Source organism: Podarcis filfolensis (assembly GCF_964270895.1).
Source record: "Podarcis filfolensis genome assembly, chromosome: 5".
NCBI classification, from domain to species: domain Eukaryota; kingdom Metazoa; phylum Chordata; class Lepidosauria; order Squamata; family Lacertidae; genus Podarcis; species Podarcis filfolensis.
This window is the reverse complement of record NC_139608.1, coordinates 29,462,776-29,478,637: the sequence shown is the minus strand read 5'-3', so window position 1 is coordinate 29,478,637 and position 15,862 is coordinate 29,462,776. Positions and strand designations below refer to the sequence as shown.

The 15,862-nt window shown below is 41.8% G+C and overlaps 2 protein-coding genes across 22 annotated transcripts in view; one reads left to right on the top strand and one right to left on the bottom strand.

Moving 5' to 3' along the window:
• LOC310762549 (uncharacterized protein) overlaps positions 1–15,862 on the top strand; it is a 537,990-nt gene that overhangs the window by 193,349 nt on the left and 328,779 nt on the right. The window lies entirely within an intron of this gene.
• Positions 1–15,862, bottom strand: part of DOCK10 (dedicator of cytokinesis 10) — a 181,373-nt gene that overhangs the window by 5,210 nt on the left and 160,301 nt on the right. For 13 of the 21 annotated variants that reach the window (XM_083613642.1, XM_083613645.1, XM_083613643.1 and 10 more), the window contains exons 45-52: positions 14,737–14,952; positions 14,156–14,213; positions 13,736–13,834; positions 11,766–11,872; positions 9,692–9,814; positions 8,525–8,638; positions 3,533–3,679; positions 1,812–2,022 (exon numbers count right to left, since the gene is read on the bottom strand). In XM_083613642.1, the coding sequence (XP_083469768.1) occupies positions 1,812–2,022; positions 3,533–3,679; positions 8,525–8,638; positions 9,692–9,814; positions 11,766–11,872; positions 13,736–13,834; positions 14,156–14,213; positions 14,737–14,952 (1,075 nt within the window). Of the gene's footprint in view, positions 1–1,811; positions 2,023–3,532; positions 3,680–8,524; positions 8,639–9,691; positions 9,815–11,765; positions 11,873–13,454; positions 13,835–14,155; positions 14,214–14,736; positions 14,953–15,862 lie in introns of all 21 variants that reach the window. The other 8 variants (XM_083613635.1, XM_083613638.1, XM_083613636.1 and 5 more) reach the window with 2 other exon arrangements.

The following is a 15,862-nucleotide window of genomic DNA, read 5'->3' as shown; positions in this document are numbered from 1 at the left end:
GTCCCAGCCACTCTGAACAGCTACCAACAAAAATAGAGAGGGAAAGGAAAACAAACAAACAAAAACATCAAGCATTAAAAACTTCCCCAAACATGGTGGGATGGAATTCAATGTCATGCTCTTTCAGTCGCTACATCTGCATAAACTGTGTAGCTTGCCAGTTTGAACTGCCCCTCTTTCCTTTTCAGTGGGTTCTCCAGACTTCCCCAAGCTAAGCTCAGGGGGCCGTGGGGGGAGGAGGCCCTGTTGCACAAATGGAAGTCCTTGCACAGGGCTTCTACTGATGGGGATGCTAAGAGGAAACCTGTCCAGCATGATTAACTCTAAAGAAGCTTCAGTAAAACATCTTGGAGGTCCCAGGCCACAGAGAGGTTAGGCTGGCCTCAACCAGAGCCAGGGCTTTTTCAGCTGTGGCTCCGATCTGGTGGAACCCTCTCTCACAAGAGACTAGGGCCCTGCAGGACTTGACATCTTTCCGCAAGGCCTGCAAGACAGAGGTGTTCCACCAGGCCTTTGGCCAGGGCACAGCCTGACTCCCTCCTTTGGCAGTCTTCACAGAACTCTAGCCCAATGGTTGCCATCAATTTGATTTGAATTAATTTTATAATGAAATGATTTTAGAATGTTGTATTATTTTATTGTTGTTAGCTGCCCTGAGCCCTGCTTCGGCTGGGGAGGACGGGATATAAATAAAAAAAATATTATTTATTATGGAAACAGCAACCTTACCAAAAAGGAGTAGTTTTTGATCCAGGCTATGTTAATCAGCGGGTGGCACTGTGGTCTAAACCACAGAGCCTAGGGCTTGCCGATCAGAAGGTCGGCGGTTTGGATCCCAGTGACGGGGTGAGCTCCCATTGCTCGGTCCCTGCTCCTGTCAACCTAGCAGTTTGAAAGCATGTCAAAGTGCAAGTAGATAAATAGGTACCTCTCTGGCGGGAAGGTAAACGGCATTTCAGTGTGCTGCTATGGTTCGCCAGAAGCGGCTTAGTCATGCTGGCCACATTACCTGGAAGCTGTACGCCGGCTCCCTCGGCCAGTAAAGCAAGATGAGCGCCGCAACCCCAGAGCCGTCCGCAACTGGACTTAACGGTCAGGGGTCCCTTTCTCTTTATGTTAATCACTTTAGGCTGCTATCTTATGCCCACTTAACTGGTAGTAAGTCCTATGGAACGTGATAGGAATTTTGAGTAGACACGTACAGGAAATCAGTGGGACAAAATTGATCACAGCTAGCTCAGTGGGCAGTCAACAGAACTAAAGAGTGTCCAACACAGGCCTGCATCCTACCCAACTTGGATGGCAAAATAGCATCTTTCCACCTTTGCTCAATTTTGCGGAAACTTCTCTGTATTTGCTTGCTAATGCACTACAGGTTTTGTTTGTTTGCAGTGCTGAGAATGTGGAATAGCTTTCACTTTTGTTTCAGTAGGCATGTCCAAGATATTGCCTCTCTGCTCCCCCCCCCCCCGCAGTGGTTGTTCATTTTTATTTATTTTTTAAAAAATACATGGATTATTTAATATGAGTTTTATAGGCTTTGTGTATTGAAGTTCTAAGGCACAGTACTATATTTGGTATAGGAAAATGAGATCCAGATTGTACGAACAAATATGCTTTGCTGAACCAATAACTCACACAATTTTAACAAAAGCAATGAAGAACTTTGGTCCTGGGGGGAAAAAAAGGTCATGTGCCAAATGTCCTAAAAACAAAGATTCCCTCCTGAAACTATACATTCCTGAGCGCAACCTTTGGCAGCTCCACAACAAGCCTCCCTTGTCCACTAAATAATGCAACAACCATCATACTTGTCAGAATGGTCCTTCTCTTGCATTGCTCTTCCACCCCTCCGTGTTTCTTCCCTGACAACGTGAAGGGTGTTTCAAACACAAAGCGATTGATGTTGTGATGCATTTCAAAGTCGGTCTTCCGCTCCTCGGCTTCTTTCTCTTCAAAGAAGGGTGTGACGTATGTCACTTGGATGTAAGCGTATTTCGGATCTAAGTCTTTGGGGTTAACCTGGGCAGGCATGGCGAATGAAATGAAACAGCTGAGATCAGAATGGGGAGTATGACCAAATATTAATTAAAGACAGATATAGCAACAAATGGTAGTGGGGATGGGCGGCGGTGGGGGGAGGCGCAAACAACCCCATCCTTTTTCTTTAAATGACATGGCAATGAAGATCAGAGTCCTTTTTCTATGCATTCTGAAAAGAATGGCAGTGGTTTATATAGCCTTGTGCTCTTTGCAGTCAACAGGGTGCACATGAATTTTGTACTTGGGCATTTCTACTGACTAAAGTGTGTGTGTGTGGGGGGGGAGTGTTCTCATGACAGAAAGTGAAAGGCAACAATCCCCAAGGAAGGCTTTCTTGGTGGCAGTTCCACCATGATTCAACCCTTCACTTGGAAGTTAGACATGCAAACTCCTCCTGCTTGCACTTCGATTTGGTGCGTGAGGTTAAGCTACCCAACGAGTTATTTGTAGAATTGTACATTGTTTTAATTGCTTTCAATATTGTATCTTTATATTGTAAACTTATGGTTGCAAAGTTTCAACAACGTAATGTTGTAAGCTTATGGTGAATGGCAGGTAATAAATAATAACAGCAGCGACAACAACAATGTCTGAGGTTGTATATCTGAGATTATTTTTTAAATATCTAATATCAAGCACGTCATTTCAAGTCTTCTGAATGGAAAAGAGTAAGCAAGCAAATCAGAGGAAACTCCAAATACAATTCATCCCTAAATCTATATCTTCATCCAGCCTTCCATACCACCTCTGGCAAGTTACTGATGGTTGCAGCCATGTGAGAGGAAGAGCTCTTTTGAAATATAGGTGCTCATGGATCTCTCATTCTCAGCAATAGCCTAGTGTAGCTCTCCCCAATCTGATGGCCTCCTAATGTTTGTTGGACTACAACTCCCATCATTGGCCAAGCTGGCTGGGGCTGATGGGAGTTGTAGTCCATAAGGCACCAGCTTGGGAAAGTCTGGCCTAGCAAGTACCAAAAGTGGAAGGGGCACCAGGCCGCACTCCTCTAGTCCTTCATTGTACAGAAAGATTTTACCAAGTGTTTTCTTATAGTGGGTTGCCTCCAATTAAATCCTACCCACTGAAATGAATGGATAGGAGTAAGTTAGGTCGATTAATTCCAGCTGGTCTGCTCTCTGGATGCAACCGCATTTCAATACATTTGGCAATGAACAATAAACTTTCCTTTATTTGCTGGTTAGCGGAATTAGCCCCTGACCTGCTCATTTAAGTATTATGAACTACTACATGCTAACAAGGGAACAGCACTGTGATTACTAAGGTGTGCTAGAAATCAACATCCTTTCACGTCCAGAATCTTTGAGGACAATCCATCAGGATTTTTTCCTTTGCAAATCCCAGTGAAATGCTGGGAGCCACATAAGAATGTGTTTCTGCACATATTCCATTTATTTCAGCGGGGCCTGTGCAGCAGAACTTCCAGCTACCTCGTGCTCAGAGTCTCGGCGGCGCTAATTTTTTTCCGTACCTTGTTTGAGTCTTGGATTATTTTCACATTGTCCGCTCCGAACTTATCTGCATAAAGCTTCAGCAATCTCTGGGAGATCTCAGACAGGCCTGTTAATTTGGGCTCTTTGTAGATGTATTCCTTGCCCTCCTCTTCTTCAAAAAAGCCCTATTTAAAATACAAACCATAATAGTTAAGAGGAAAGTAAGCAAGGCAACACTTCCAAGCAATCCACTATGGATGGAAGGTGTAACATATCTAATTGATAAGGGACAAAAAGCAAACCACACACACCAGCTTATCTGAATGCTGAAGCGTGTGCTTGATGAAGGAATGGGAGGCAAGAAAACCAAACTCTGTATATTAGCACAGGATGAATCTAAGCTTTTTACCAGTGGGACAAAACCCTGATGTGAAATGCGAAAGAAAATCTCTTTGGAGAGCGAACTACTAGTCAGTACAGTATAATAGGGGCACCTGCATTTTGTGGAGACTGCACCACCGTGTGGTGCAATCCAGTAATTGTCACAGGAGATGTGAAATAATCTCACAGCGCCATTAATATATGTTCAACCCACTATTCAGCGAAAAATAAACAGAACAGGGGGCAAAGTCTGCAATTAAAGTAGGACAAAATGCTTTAGAAGCATGTTAGGGGTTAACAGCCAACTCTAAACAGAATTTAGTGGGTGGAAAAGCTGACTGGACACAGTAGGATTTGGTTGTGAGTAAACATACACAGGCTTGTGGTGTTAGTCTACTGAAGTTTCTCAAACTTGGGTCTCCAGCTGTTGTTGGACTACAACTCCCATCATCCCTAGCTAGCAGGACCAGTGGTCAATGATGATGGGAGTTGTAGTAAGTGTGGATAAGCCCTAAGCCTGACTATGTGCTATAGTAATGGAGGGCAAGAACTTGACAGAGGACTGCTATGTTTCTCAAAATGTGAAGTTTTGCAGTAAAACCAGTAACAAAGCCGACTCCGGATATATTCCTATGAAGTGCTGTGCCACTATTGAATCCTTCCTTTGTGCCTCCTCCACATGTTTACAGAATCCTCAAGCTCAGGAAGGATCCTGATGTAGGAAGAAAATGTGTTTCCTTTCACTGTTCTTTTTGTGTTGGGGTGACTCATTCACTCTGACTCTCCTGGCAGCCAAACATTTGGAGGTGGCAATTAAGAAGTCAGCAGCTCTGTGAAAACTTTACGGTTTTCAAAACACCCTTAGGTACACATAATTGCACCTATTTTACAGAACTTGAGTGAAGCATTATTTTTGTCTATTGTTCAGGCTGGCTTATGAATAGTGAAGTCTAACACATAGTTTTTCTGCGAGCCCCAGAAATCCTCATTTAGGAATTTTGTATTTAAGATCTGTGTTTGTGAACCGTAGAATTGGAGTCTTCTGTGGGTTTTTCATCAAATGCATTCTTGCCAAGAAAGAGCTGGTTACATAGAAATACTAATGTCTGTACATACATGAGTACTAAATAAGTCATATGATATCAGTTCTGCTTCTTTTTAAAAGAGTCATTGTTGACCAAGAAGCTTTCTCATAAGGTATTACTAAACAACATGTTTTAAACCTGTGAAATTTCTGCAGTTTTCTGGGAAGATTTACTTTTTTCAGTTTCTTAGGTTTAGCTCTCTCAATGTTTTTGAACTGGACTGTGAAGTTGAGTATGTTTGGACACCAACATTTCAGTATAAACTGCTGGCTTGCTAAGCATAATGAGCAGCCTCTAATATATAATATTGCCAGGGAAAGAGAACCTGCAAGTTCACAATCACCATGACGATAAGGTGTTGATGCTAACTCAAAGAAAGTATTTCGAAGCCTCAAATAATTTTGAAATAAACACCTTCAAAATCAGGAACAGGGAACCTGTGGTCCTCCAGATGTTGTTGAATTTCACCTTCCACAAACTCTGACCACTGGTTGGTGGGGGGTGATGGGAGCTGGAAGTCCAACAACATCTGGGGGGCAGCAGATCCCCATCCTTGCTTAGGTGAACAGAACTGCTACAACAGCCAAGCAGATGAAGATCTCCTTGCCACTCGATAAATGGGTGCACTGAAATATTTAACGCGTAGAAAGGTGTTGGGCGATATCACATACTACAATAGATTTTCCATACATGAACACAACTTTAAAGTCCACTCTTCCATTTTTTTTGTCTTTTTCACATTGCCCTCCCTTTCATAAATCAAAGCTGCAGATTGAGCAAAAATTAAAAATGACAGCTGACTGGTTCTTTGGCTTTTACATCTGAAACCAGAAAAGCAAGGGCCAAAGTCATTCCCTGTCCATTCCCAGCTTTTTGCACTGGGTTTTGCCCTTGTGATTCCCCCTGAACAGCTTGTTTCCAGCCACATAAGAATGTTTTATTTCAAGTCTGGCAACTGCAACAGGGTCTGGAAGAAGGTGTAACAGCAGCCCATTGATGATTACAGAAAAACCTCTCGTAGTCCTTTCTGCCTCATAACCATTTATTTATTGCCTCCTCCTCCTCCTCTTTCTTGCCAAAATGGCTCTTAATCAGTTGGGATACAGCAAGGGATAGCCTTGAGGCTTGTATTATAGTCTCTTCTTTTCTGCCCTGAGTTACATCACTTGGGCTCCACTAAAAGCAAGTTTAATAGAAGCATCTGCCTCCTTGAGAGAGGGGACAATTCTGAGGGTTTTCCTTGTGCCAAATGAGTGAGCAGGTGAGACTGGGGTTAAGCACAGGACTTGCATCCAGGAGAGCCTGTGGTTGGCTGTCCACATCGCCAGCCACATGGGCTCTTTTGCCTATCTGCCAGGATGTCCCCTTGGAATGCAAAGGCTTCCTTGTTCCTTCATCTCTTGGTCAGGTAGGTGAGGTATAGATTGGCCCTGGAACAGCTGTGTAGCTCCTCCTAGACATGCTTGTTTTCCCTCTCCATCTCCCCTCTTGATTTGCTTTCTGTTTTAGCTCTGATCTCTCACCCCTGTGCCTGGCCTTATGTGCTTCCTACAGGATATCTCTGGACTCTGGTTTTGAAGGTCCCAGCTGACTGGAGCTACCTCCTCCCTTACTGGTTGATCACTGGAGGTTCAAGGTTCTCTTCCACCACCCTGGCTTCTCCTAGAGACTCTTAGTGGTGTCCCCATTTCTGCCATTTCAGTGCAGCCTCCTCTCTCTTTCCTCCCATCTTGTTGGCAGGCAGGGGCCAAATGCAACCTTCTCCATTTGGTTCTCAGGACTTTCCCCAGGTCACAGCCACTCTTTCCAGGACACTTTTCCCACCAGCCATGCTTTGCACCTCTAGCTTGGCTGGACTACGCCCTTCAATTTTGAATACGTTCCAGATATGCAAACAATCAACAACATCTAGAGGGCCAGAGGCACCCTATTTTTGGTCTGCAGTTATATTCTGGAAGATTTCTGGCCTCTTGAGCATTTATTTGAGGAGCTGCGCAGAGATAGGTATCTAAGTTGGGCAATAAACCCAACAATTCATGGCAACAATGCCATGCGTGCACAAGACCCTGAAATAGTTTCACTGTGGGTGGGGATGGAGATAACTATAAATACCTTCTTAGCTCTGCAAATACATAACTGGCAAATCTGCTTGCAGTGGACATTTCAGTGAAAAGGAGACATGGCCTGAACCTGTTTCCTCTGGACAGAGGAACAGGATTAAGCCTCAAGTATGCAAACAGCAAAGAAACAGCTGTAATTTCAGAAAGCAGAACAAAAGAATTAGTTTTGCAAGATGCGACACGGCATATAAATGAGTGAAAGCAATGTCATTTCACCTCTCACATTGAATGCTAAAGCACTTGAAGTTAGGGTTAACTCATACAGGGAAGACAATGAGTAAGAAGAATTAAAGAAAAAGCATGCAAAAGAATAGACAACTTACCACAGCCTTGAATAAGACCAAGAGAAGAAAAGAGCAAATTTCTGCATTAAAACCTAATTAGCAGACAGAATGATTCAGATCAATCTGTTCTTTACACACCTCCTCTTTTCATTAGATTAGGGGGAATTGTTTGCCTGGAGAGCACTCTCTCAGAGAGCATGCTTAGTTCCCTGACCCAACTGGTGTATAGCAGAGGCAAGCATAAGCACACACTACACCAATACAAGCATGCAGAAAGAGCACGTGCTCCAAGACTACTCTACAATGTACTGCAGAGAGCATCAGAGACAAGCTAGAAAGCAAAGCCAGAGAGTCTATGAGAAGTACAACTTATGCAGGGATGTGGATTTCAGGCCACATAGGAAAAAAAATACATCTTGATGGCTTAAAACTATTTTGCAGTTGTAGTAGGGATAATTTTGGATAACATGACAAACGTCAAGTGGCAGGAGGAACCGCCAGAGAATAAAGGTGGTATTTGTATCCCCTTTTCTCTGTTTCCCATTAGAAAATGTGCATATCTTTTTTATCTCCGAGTAAACAATTGAAATGATGAGACTGGCTATTGGGTCCGTTGATGCCACAAAAGTTGAAAGTGATAGACCTCCCGTAATTTTAGACTACCTCCAAGGACTATGAGGTATGTTATGGGATCTCAAATAGGTAAACATGGTTAGTGATCAATCACTTCTGTGTCACCATTCATGGTGCTTCACTGCTGTCATGTTAATTGTATTTGATCCCATGCATGTTTATTTGGAAGCTGAATAGGACTTACACCCCAAGTAAGCATGCATAGGCTTGTATCTAGATGTGCAGGGAAACAGCCAATTTCTTGTGCAAGGCCCCATCAATATTGCTTATGCACTGCCTCAATTAAATATATATTTATATTAAAGACCTGACTTTTGCTCTGGAGATGGTAGCACCGGTTCACTCCATTCTTCAGCAAAGATTTCAGAATTTGATCCTTAATAGTAAGTCAGCTAGCATCAGCCTTAATATCACCCCCTATCATCTTGTTTTCTTATTACACTTTCCTTAAGAAGAGCATCTGTGGAACTGTCTTTTAGAAATGTATATGGTATCTGTATGTTCGCAAACATGTTGGAGTCACTCACCTGCCCATAAAATGCTACCCGGTAGTACCGTCCAAATAAGCGCTTCTCAGAATTCACGACTTCTGCCACTTTCAGATAAGATCTATGGATGTCGTAGTACAACTCTGACAGTCTCTGGAGGTAGAAGAATGAATGAAATAAAAATAGGCTTTTTAAAAAGCGAAAGCACTGATCTTCAATACAACTTTGCACTAAACTTGGGAGCTCCCTGGATCACTGATTTAAGAGGCTTTAGTCTAGCCACATTCGCCATTATAAGCAAAGTGCGTAAGTCCTATGTCAATTATGGGAGTTAATCTTTTCCCACTTGCTCCTTCTGTATATACTCAAAACAAAAGCTGCATTTGAAAAAAAAAGGTTTCACTAATTTTAATTGTAATTGTTACATGGATTTATTAATTATTTTCTCTCTCTATGAACCACTTGTATTACAGGACTTCTCAAGAGGCTCCCCACACATGCTTGACTCGACCAATGCCAATTTGGCCTCATTGTACGGGCAAGTGTTTAAATGGAAGAGGGAAGGGAAAGGAGAGTAGGCAAGGAAGGGAAAGGGAGAAAGTTGGGCATATTATTTGTCTTAGTTGGAAAACTTTTAAATAAAATGTTTTTTAAAAAAGTGTGCACATTTTGTACTGGGGTGTCAGGATTTCCCTTCACATATAGCTGAATGCATTGAAAGCCACTTCTCTATAGTGCAACGCCATAGTTGGAGGAAGCAGGCTGGGCATGGATAACAGAATTACACAGGCAAAGCAAATTGTTGTGTCTTTCTTATGCCATGAACACCCTCTGTCCTGGGTGAGCCAACAGGAGTGCGGAAAGCTTCTGGCACATTGGTTTTTGCTGTGTGCAGAATTGCGAAGAGTCCAACAAACTCAATTCACATTGAGATGGTCTCTCTGAGCCCTGTGCCCTAGGTGGCTGCCTAGCTGTACTGATGATAGTACCAGCCTTGAGTGAAAAAACTGTAGCCTAGAAACTGTCCCCTGCATCACCACCATGCCTTTTGTCACTGTGCATAGGCCATACACAAAGTCTTTAGCCACTAAAGGAGGAATAACATGGAAAAAAGAATGAAAAATGAAAATATGTCCAACTATACCATGGCATTTTCCAGAACAATTCCCAGAGCAACTGCTAGATCTTATTTTAAGCTTTTCTTACCTTGAAGTCTCTCTGTTTTTCAAACACTGCAATGATTGGCTTGTTAACTTCAGCAATGAGCTCATATCTTTCAGATTTCCACAAAAAGTCAACACACAATTCCAGCTGCGACACAAGGATGTTCTGTAATCGCACAAGTAAAAAGAATGTTAAATCTGTGTCTTAACACTGTTGATATAGTTGAAGTCAAAGGTCTGGTTTAAGAAATTAGTGAAGCAAGTAACTGAAGCAAACGTCTAAGGACATCTTTGCATCTTACATGCCAAGGCTGCTTGGTTTTGGTAGGTGTGTTAATAGGTGTTGCACTGCAATGTACATGCTCACATGCTGCCACTATCTTTCTTAAGTTGATAGCATGAGGTGACTTATGTGGGCATGTGAATCACTGTATGCAATCTATTAGCACATCTACTAAATGCAGGTAGTTTCAGCATAGTAAAGGCATCCAAGAAGCTGCCCTAACTTTCAGCAAAAGTGTGGTGTCATAAGGAACATCAGACACAAACGAAAGACATCCACATCTGCTAGATTATTTATATTGGTTGCAGATCAAGCACATGAGGATAAAATCCAACAGACTTTTCTGAGACCCAGAAAGGCTACATGCATAATCAGCTATCAAACACATTGATATAACTAGCTCCAATTCTCCTGCTTTCAGATATATGGGGCGAAAGGATGCCTCTTCTTCCAAAACTGGACACACCCACCAATTTATTTCAGTGCATGCTTTCTGTGGGCAATAGACATTTCATTTTGGAGCGTATAGCTTTTGCTCAAGGTATTGTTTTCTTTCATAGAAAAAGAGGGTCCCTCAACATATTGTTCAAAGTTCTGACAATCCCCAGCTTCTTAGAAGATTCTTAGAAGATTTCAGTTCCTTGATGGACGATCCAGCAAATAGCACTGATTTCTCTTCCCAGCTTCCCCCTGCGCTAGCAAACATTTCAATAAGACACTGGAAACAGGACTTTGGGTTTGGCAATGATAAGCCTACCCTCTATCGGGGATTTATCTATCAATTAGGATTTTGTCCTATGCAACCTCCATTGAAGGAAATGGGATGTTCTCACACTTCTTGGTTATGCCTCAGAGAGCACTGTTGAAATTATATTTTTGTAGATTGGTTTACTTCTGCTGCTAAATTAGAATTGTGGATATGTAGTACTTGTGCTGTGATGATGAAGAACTGCTGTTGGTTTTTTTTTACTGTGGCTTGTTTCATACAGCAACAAAAAGCAGTGTGCAAAAGTAAAATGTAGCTGCAATCCTATGTATGGTTTCATTGGTCTAGGTAGGTCCCACTGGTCATGTTCATATGTCACAGTAAACCATGGTTTAGCACAACACATGTGAGCTGGAAGTAGCCTGAGGCTTACTCTTGTGCTTCACCCTCTCCTCTCTTTCCTGTGTGCTGAGAGGAAATCTTTGGAAGGCTTTTCTTTCAATTTCCCTTAAACATGGTTGGTTATTGCATCTGAACCAGGGATCGTGGATTGCACTAACTATGGTTAGTTTAAACAAGTCAGCTTCATAACCCATATTTTGAAGTTGGTTGGTTTTGAAACTAATCAGAACTACTGACAAGGTAAAGTTTATAAGAAACTGACGGTAAAAGCTTCTGTGGTTCTCCTCCTGGCTAGGAGGACAGGGAAGAGGTGAGTGTGCAGGCCTGTGGCTCACTCAGGCTTATCCCAGCTCATGCACATCACATTAAACAATGATATAGCATGACATATGAACACAACCAAGAAGAAGAGTTTGGTTTGATATCCCACTTTATCACTACCCGAAGGAGTCTCAAAGTGGCTAACATTCTCCTTTCCCTTTCTCCCCCACAACAAACACTCTGTGAGGTGAGTGGGGCTGAGAGACTTCTTTGAAGTGTGACTAGCCCAAGGTCACCCAGCAGCTGCATGTGGAGGAGCGGGGAAGCGAACCCGGTTCACCAGATTATGAGTCCACCGCTCTTAACCACTACACTCTTAACCACTATACCACACTGGCTTTCCAGTGAGACTTATTTCTGAAAAAACATGCACGGGATCAGGGTGTAAACATTAGCACTGCTGACCTCATTATATGGTGTATCCTGCATTCCAGAGTCTTCCTTCATAGCTCCTTCTTCTTTAATATTTGGTGTAATGTTGAGGAAAGCTGGCCATCCCATAGAAAACAAGCCTTTTTAAAAAAACAAGAGAAAGGGCCCCATGAATCTATTAATATTACACTCTTAAAAAGAAGAGGATGCTACTATAAAGAATGCTTTAAAGAAATGCTGATCAAAATGACTTTTTTCAGAGCCCATAGGGCGAGTAGAACAAATGGAATGGGGTAATTTTGTGATAGGTTATTTATGAATTCCATTCAGTTCATTAACCTATTGGCAAGGCTGCAGAAAGTTATGATTGGATGATTCTGGCAAATAATATTCTTATTCAAAAAGCATTATTGAGAAACGTCCCAAATAATTGTATTGCTAATATGGCAAGGCATTTCTTTATTTGGACCATTCATAAATAAACAACGCTCCTGGATTCTTTATAAATAAAAAAATGCTGACAGAATCATATGCTTTGTGTTTAGTCTGAAGTTATGAAAAGATGAATTACCTCCCCATCATCCTGCCCCCTTGCCAAGGTGGTTTAGGAAAAGAGGGTAGGGCAAGGTGGTGACAATGAATACTGCCGGCACAGAATCTAGCCTCTTTTGAACATGGCCTGAATCTTGGATTGGCCTGAAACCATTTTGAAAGATTTTGAGAGAACAAACTGTTGAAATTCACATTTGATCCACTCATTTCAAGACTTAGAACTATCACCATAATATTTGTGAGTGGTCACATTTTCTCCCTTTCTCCTCTAAATTGGCTTATGATTTTGATTTTGCCACTACAGTAAATATATTTTATTTTGCTTTTGGAAACAGAAAAAAAAAAATCACCAGAATGATGTTACATGGATTTTTTTGAACTCTAAATGCAGGAAGAATGGAATTTCACTGGGAAGAGCTACCACGTTATTAGGGTCCTCCGAATTAATTCATGGTATAGGAGTTTTTTTGTTCTATTAATTTCCTCAACTACGTGGCAACAGTCCAGTTCTAAGGCAATGGATGCATGCCTCCATCTGAGGACTGGAGGTTTTCCACCCGAGGGAGATGTAGATGTAGCTTGATTTACATGCCTTTTCTTTCTCCCATCCTTATTAGAAAGCAAGGCAAGGAAAATGCAACCTACAAGAGTAATGCAAAATGCAGTCCAAGCATAATCTAAAACTGAGATAAACTAAGCAACCTACAACAAGCAGTGAGAATTATCTCACTACTGATCCCCACTTCCTTCTTGGATGCTACTAGATCAGGGATGGAGTGCCTCTGGCCTTCTAGGTGGTTCCCATTTGGCTGTGGTTGATGTGAACTGGAATCCAACAATATATTCAAGGCCGCGTGTTCTCCATCCATGTTCTAGATATTCCTTCTACCAGGACCTTGAAACCACTAGACTAAAGGTGGGACAAGAGGTAGCTAGAACTACTAGGGTACGGAGATAGGTGGACCCCACTCCACATACATGGTCATTGGGCACAGGGTTGCTGTTGCCCATGGACAGCTTGCAGAAGTGGCCATGCTGACTTATCATGCCCTGGTGTGTGTTTGTGTGTGTTAGAGAGAGAGTGACCTTTGCAGGCAACCAAATTTTATTTACTTGTTTATCTTGGTGGGTTTGCTAAATGATTATTATTCAGGCATACCCCATGCATACCTTAATATGGAAAGTCAATGACCTGAGAAGTTGTCTTGGAGTAATCCTTATAAGAAAAATGTATACAGCATTGCAGTAAAAGACTTCTTCTAATTCAGTCTTCCAACCAATGACAGAAACAGAGAGAAGACCTGACACCTCCCAATGTCAAAGAATATAAATATGCATCATGATATTCCCTCCCTTTTCAGTTAATCTCTTCTTCTGTTGAATCTCTGCAATCGGTGTGGGTCAAATGTGGTTGTCTATGCCACATAAACAGACGTGGTTAGAACACTCACTTCCTCCAGTATGAGTTGTTAGTAAGACATTACTATCAGAGAGTTCAGCATCTTCCAGGAGCATACGAGAGGTACATATCTTTTCCATTTTCCAGTAACCTACGATAGTGTGAGATGTTATTAGCATTCTGCTATCTGTATGTGTTAATACATGCATATTTAATGATACACACTAAAGAAATGAGATACAAATGTCCCCCTTCCCAAAAGAGATTGAGTTAAGCTTCATTTTCACACCACATGCAAGGTTGTAACCATTGATTTTACTAGTTGTAGTATCTTACATGGGAAACATTTGAGAAGAGTCAAAGCTGCTTAAAGGATAACTACAAAAGGACATGAATTTCATCAGATTGAAATAGGCGGTCACATTTTACTGTTTGCTGCATCAGTGCTAGCCTTGGAATAAAGTTATCTTACCCTTTCTTTTCAGGTATTCGGCAATAAGGGCAGCTATATGGATATAGCACATAGCAGCCTGCAACAAGAAATTGTATGCAAGTGTTAATATTAAGCCACACAGATTTTCTTTATCCTCATAAATGTCAGGCAAGTGTTTTGCAGAAAGGTAGCCAAGCTTCACTTGACAGATTTATTAGTCTGAATGTTTGTGCAAAACAAGAAACTGATGCTGAAGTCTTTACTTGAGCTAAGCTCCAGTTACCAAGAGATTTGCCTAAAAAGGCTAAGAGCATGGCTAAATGAGTGCATCAGGATTTCAACCATAAAAACAACTATCTGGGTCATGTGCTTGCAAGAGCTTAGAAAATAAAGGAGTCTAAAATAATATGAACTCTGAATCAGGTTTCTTTTGGGGTGGAGAAGGATGCACAGTAATACTCAATAAAGTGCTTGCATTTTAACAAAATAATTGTTAGCAAATGTCAACGGGTGATAATACATGCTCTGCTCCAGCCAGATGTATTTAAGTCAGACTCATATAGAGTGCTCCTCCCAATCCCTTTTGGATACAAAATCAATCGTTAGTATTTGCAAGTTACCTCTGATAAGTCACCATTTCTAGCATGGATCTTGGCCATGCTTTCTAGCCAAGTCCTACGCAATTCAGGCGTGCTGGCGTATGAATTTGCCAAACTGTACTGCAAATCCACTAGCATCTCGGGGTCCTTCTCATGTTCCTTCATTTGAGCTGTAGCCATCAAAACCGTCCTTATGCGTTTGGTCAAGTCTTTCACTTCTGCTGGGAAGTTACTGTTCTTTGGGGAGGAGAAGCAGCAGAAGTGTACTTTTAAACTTACAGAATTTCCATTTCCATGTTAAATCATATACTTTTGGCATAGATGACATAGTGGACCATACACACAACCACTGGATCCTGTGCTTGCTGGCTCCTGCTCCTGCTCCTGCACAGTTACTGACATCTTTGCATGCCACTCCTTTTTTGTGCATCATCTTTTTTATATAGCATTTGTCATGCAATTCAAAACCTTGATCATGTGCAAAGTGGTAGCTACACATCTAGCCGCAGACAGGGCAGGTGGAATATGCAAGACTTCCCAAAGGTCATAGGAGTTAGCCAAAAGATACTGGGTCAGAATGGATGTGTATGGAGGCAAAAAGCCATGACCCCAATACATTTTTGTGAACCCTCTCCAGGAATCTAATACATACTTTGGAAAGTTATTCATTCACTAAGCATTTGGACACCTCTTGAGATACTGTAACATAATTTTGCATGAAGGTTAGTGAGATCAGGGAGCAGGTTTTTGTCTACGTTTGGATACAACCAGATGTCACTTTGAATCAAGATGGCAGACTGAACCATTGAAAACTGCACTGATTTTAATTGCTGATTTCAAAGCTGCACTGATTTTTGGTCTCTTAGAATTCCAAGGGAACACTGTTGATGAGGCTACCAGTAGCATACAAAGCAGACTGAAAAGAGCAACCTCTTATAGAAGGTTTATAGAACTGTAATGTCCGAAGGGACCACGAGGGCCATATAGTTTAACCCCCTGCAATGCAGAAATCTTTCGGCCAATGTGAGACTTGAACCCATGACCATGAGATTCAGTGTCTCATGCCGTACTAACTGAGATCTTCAGCTTTCCACTGACATTGATCTATTTTTTCTAAAGGACCCAGTCCATGTGATACTTATCAGCA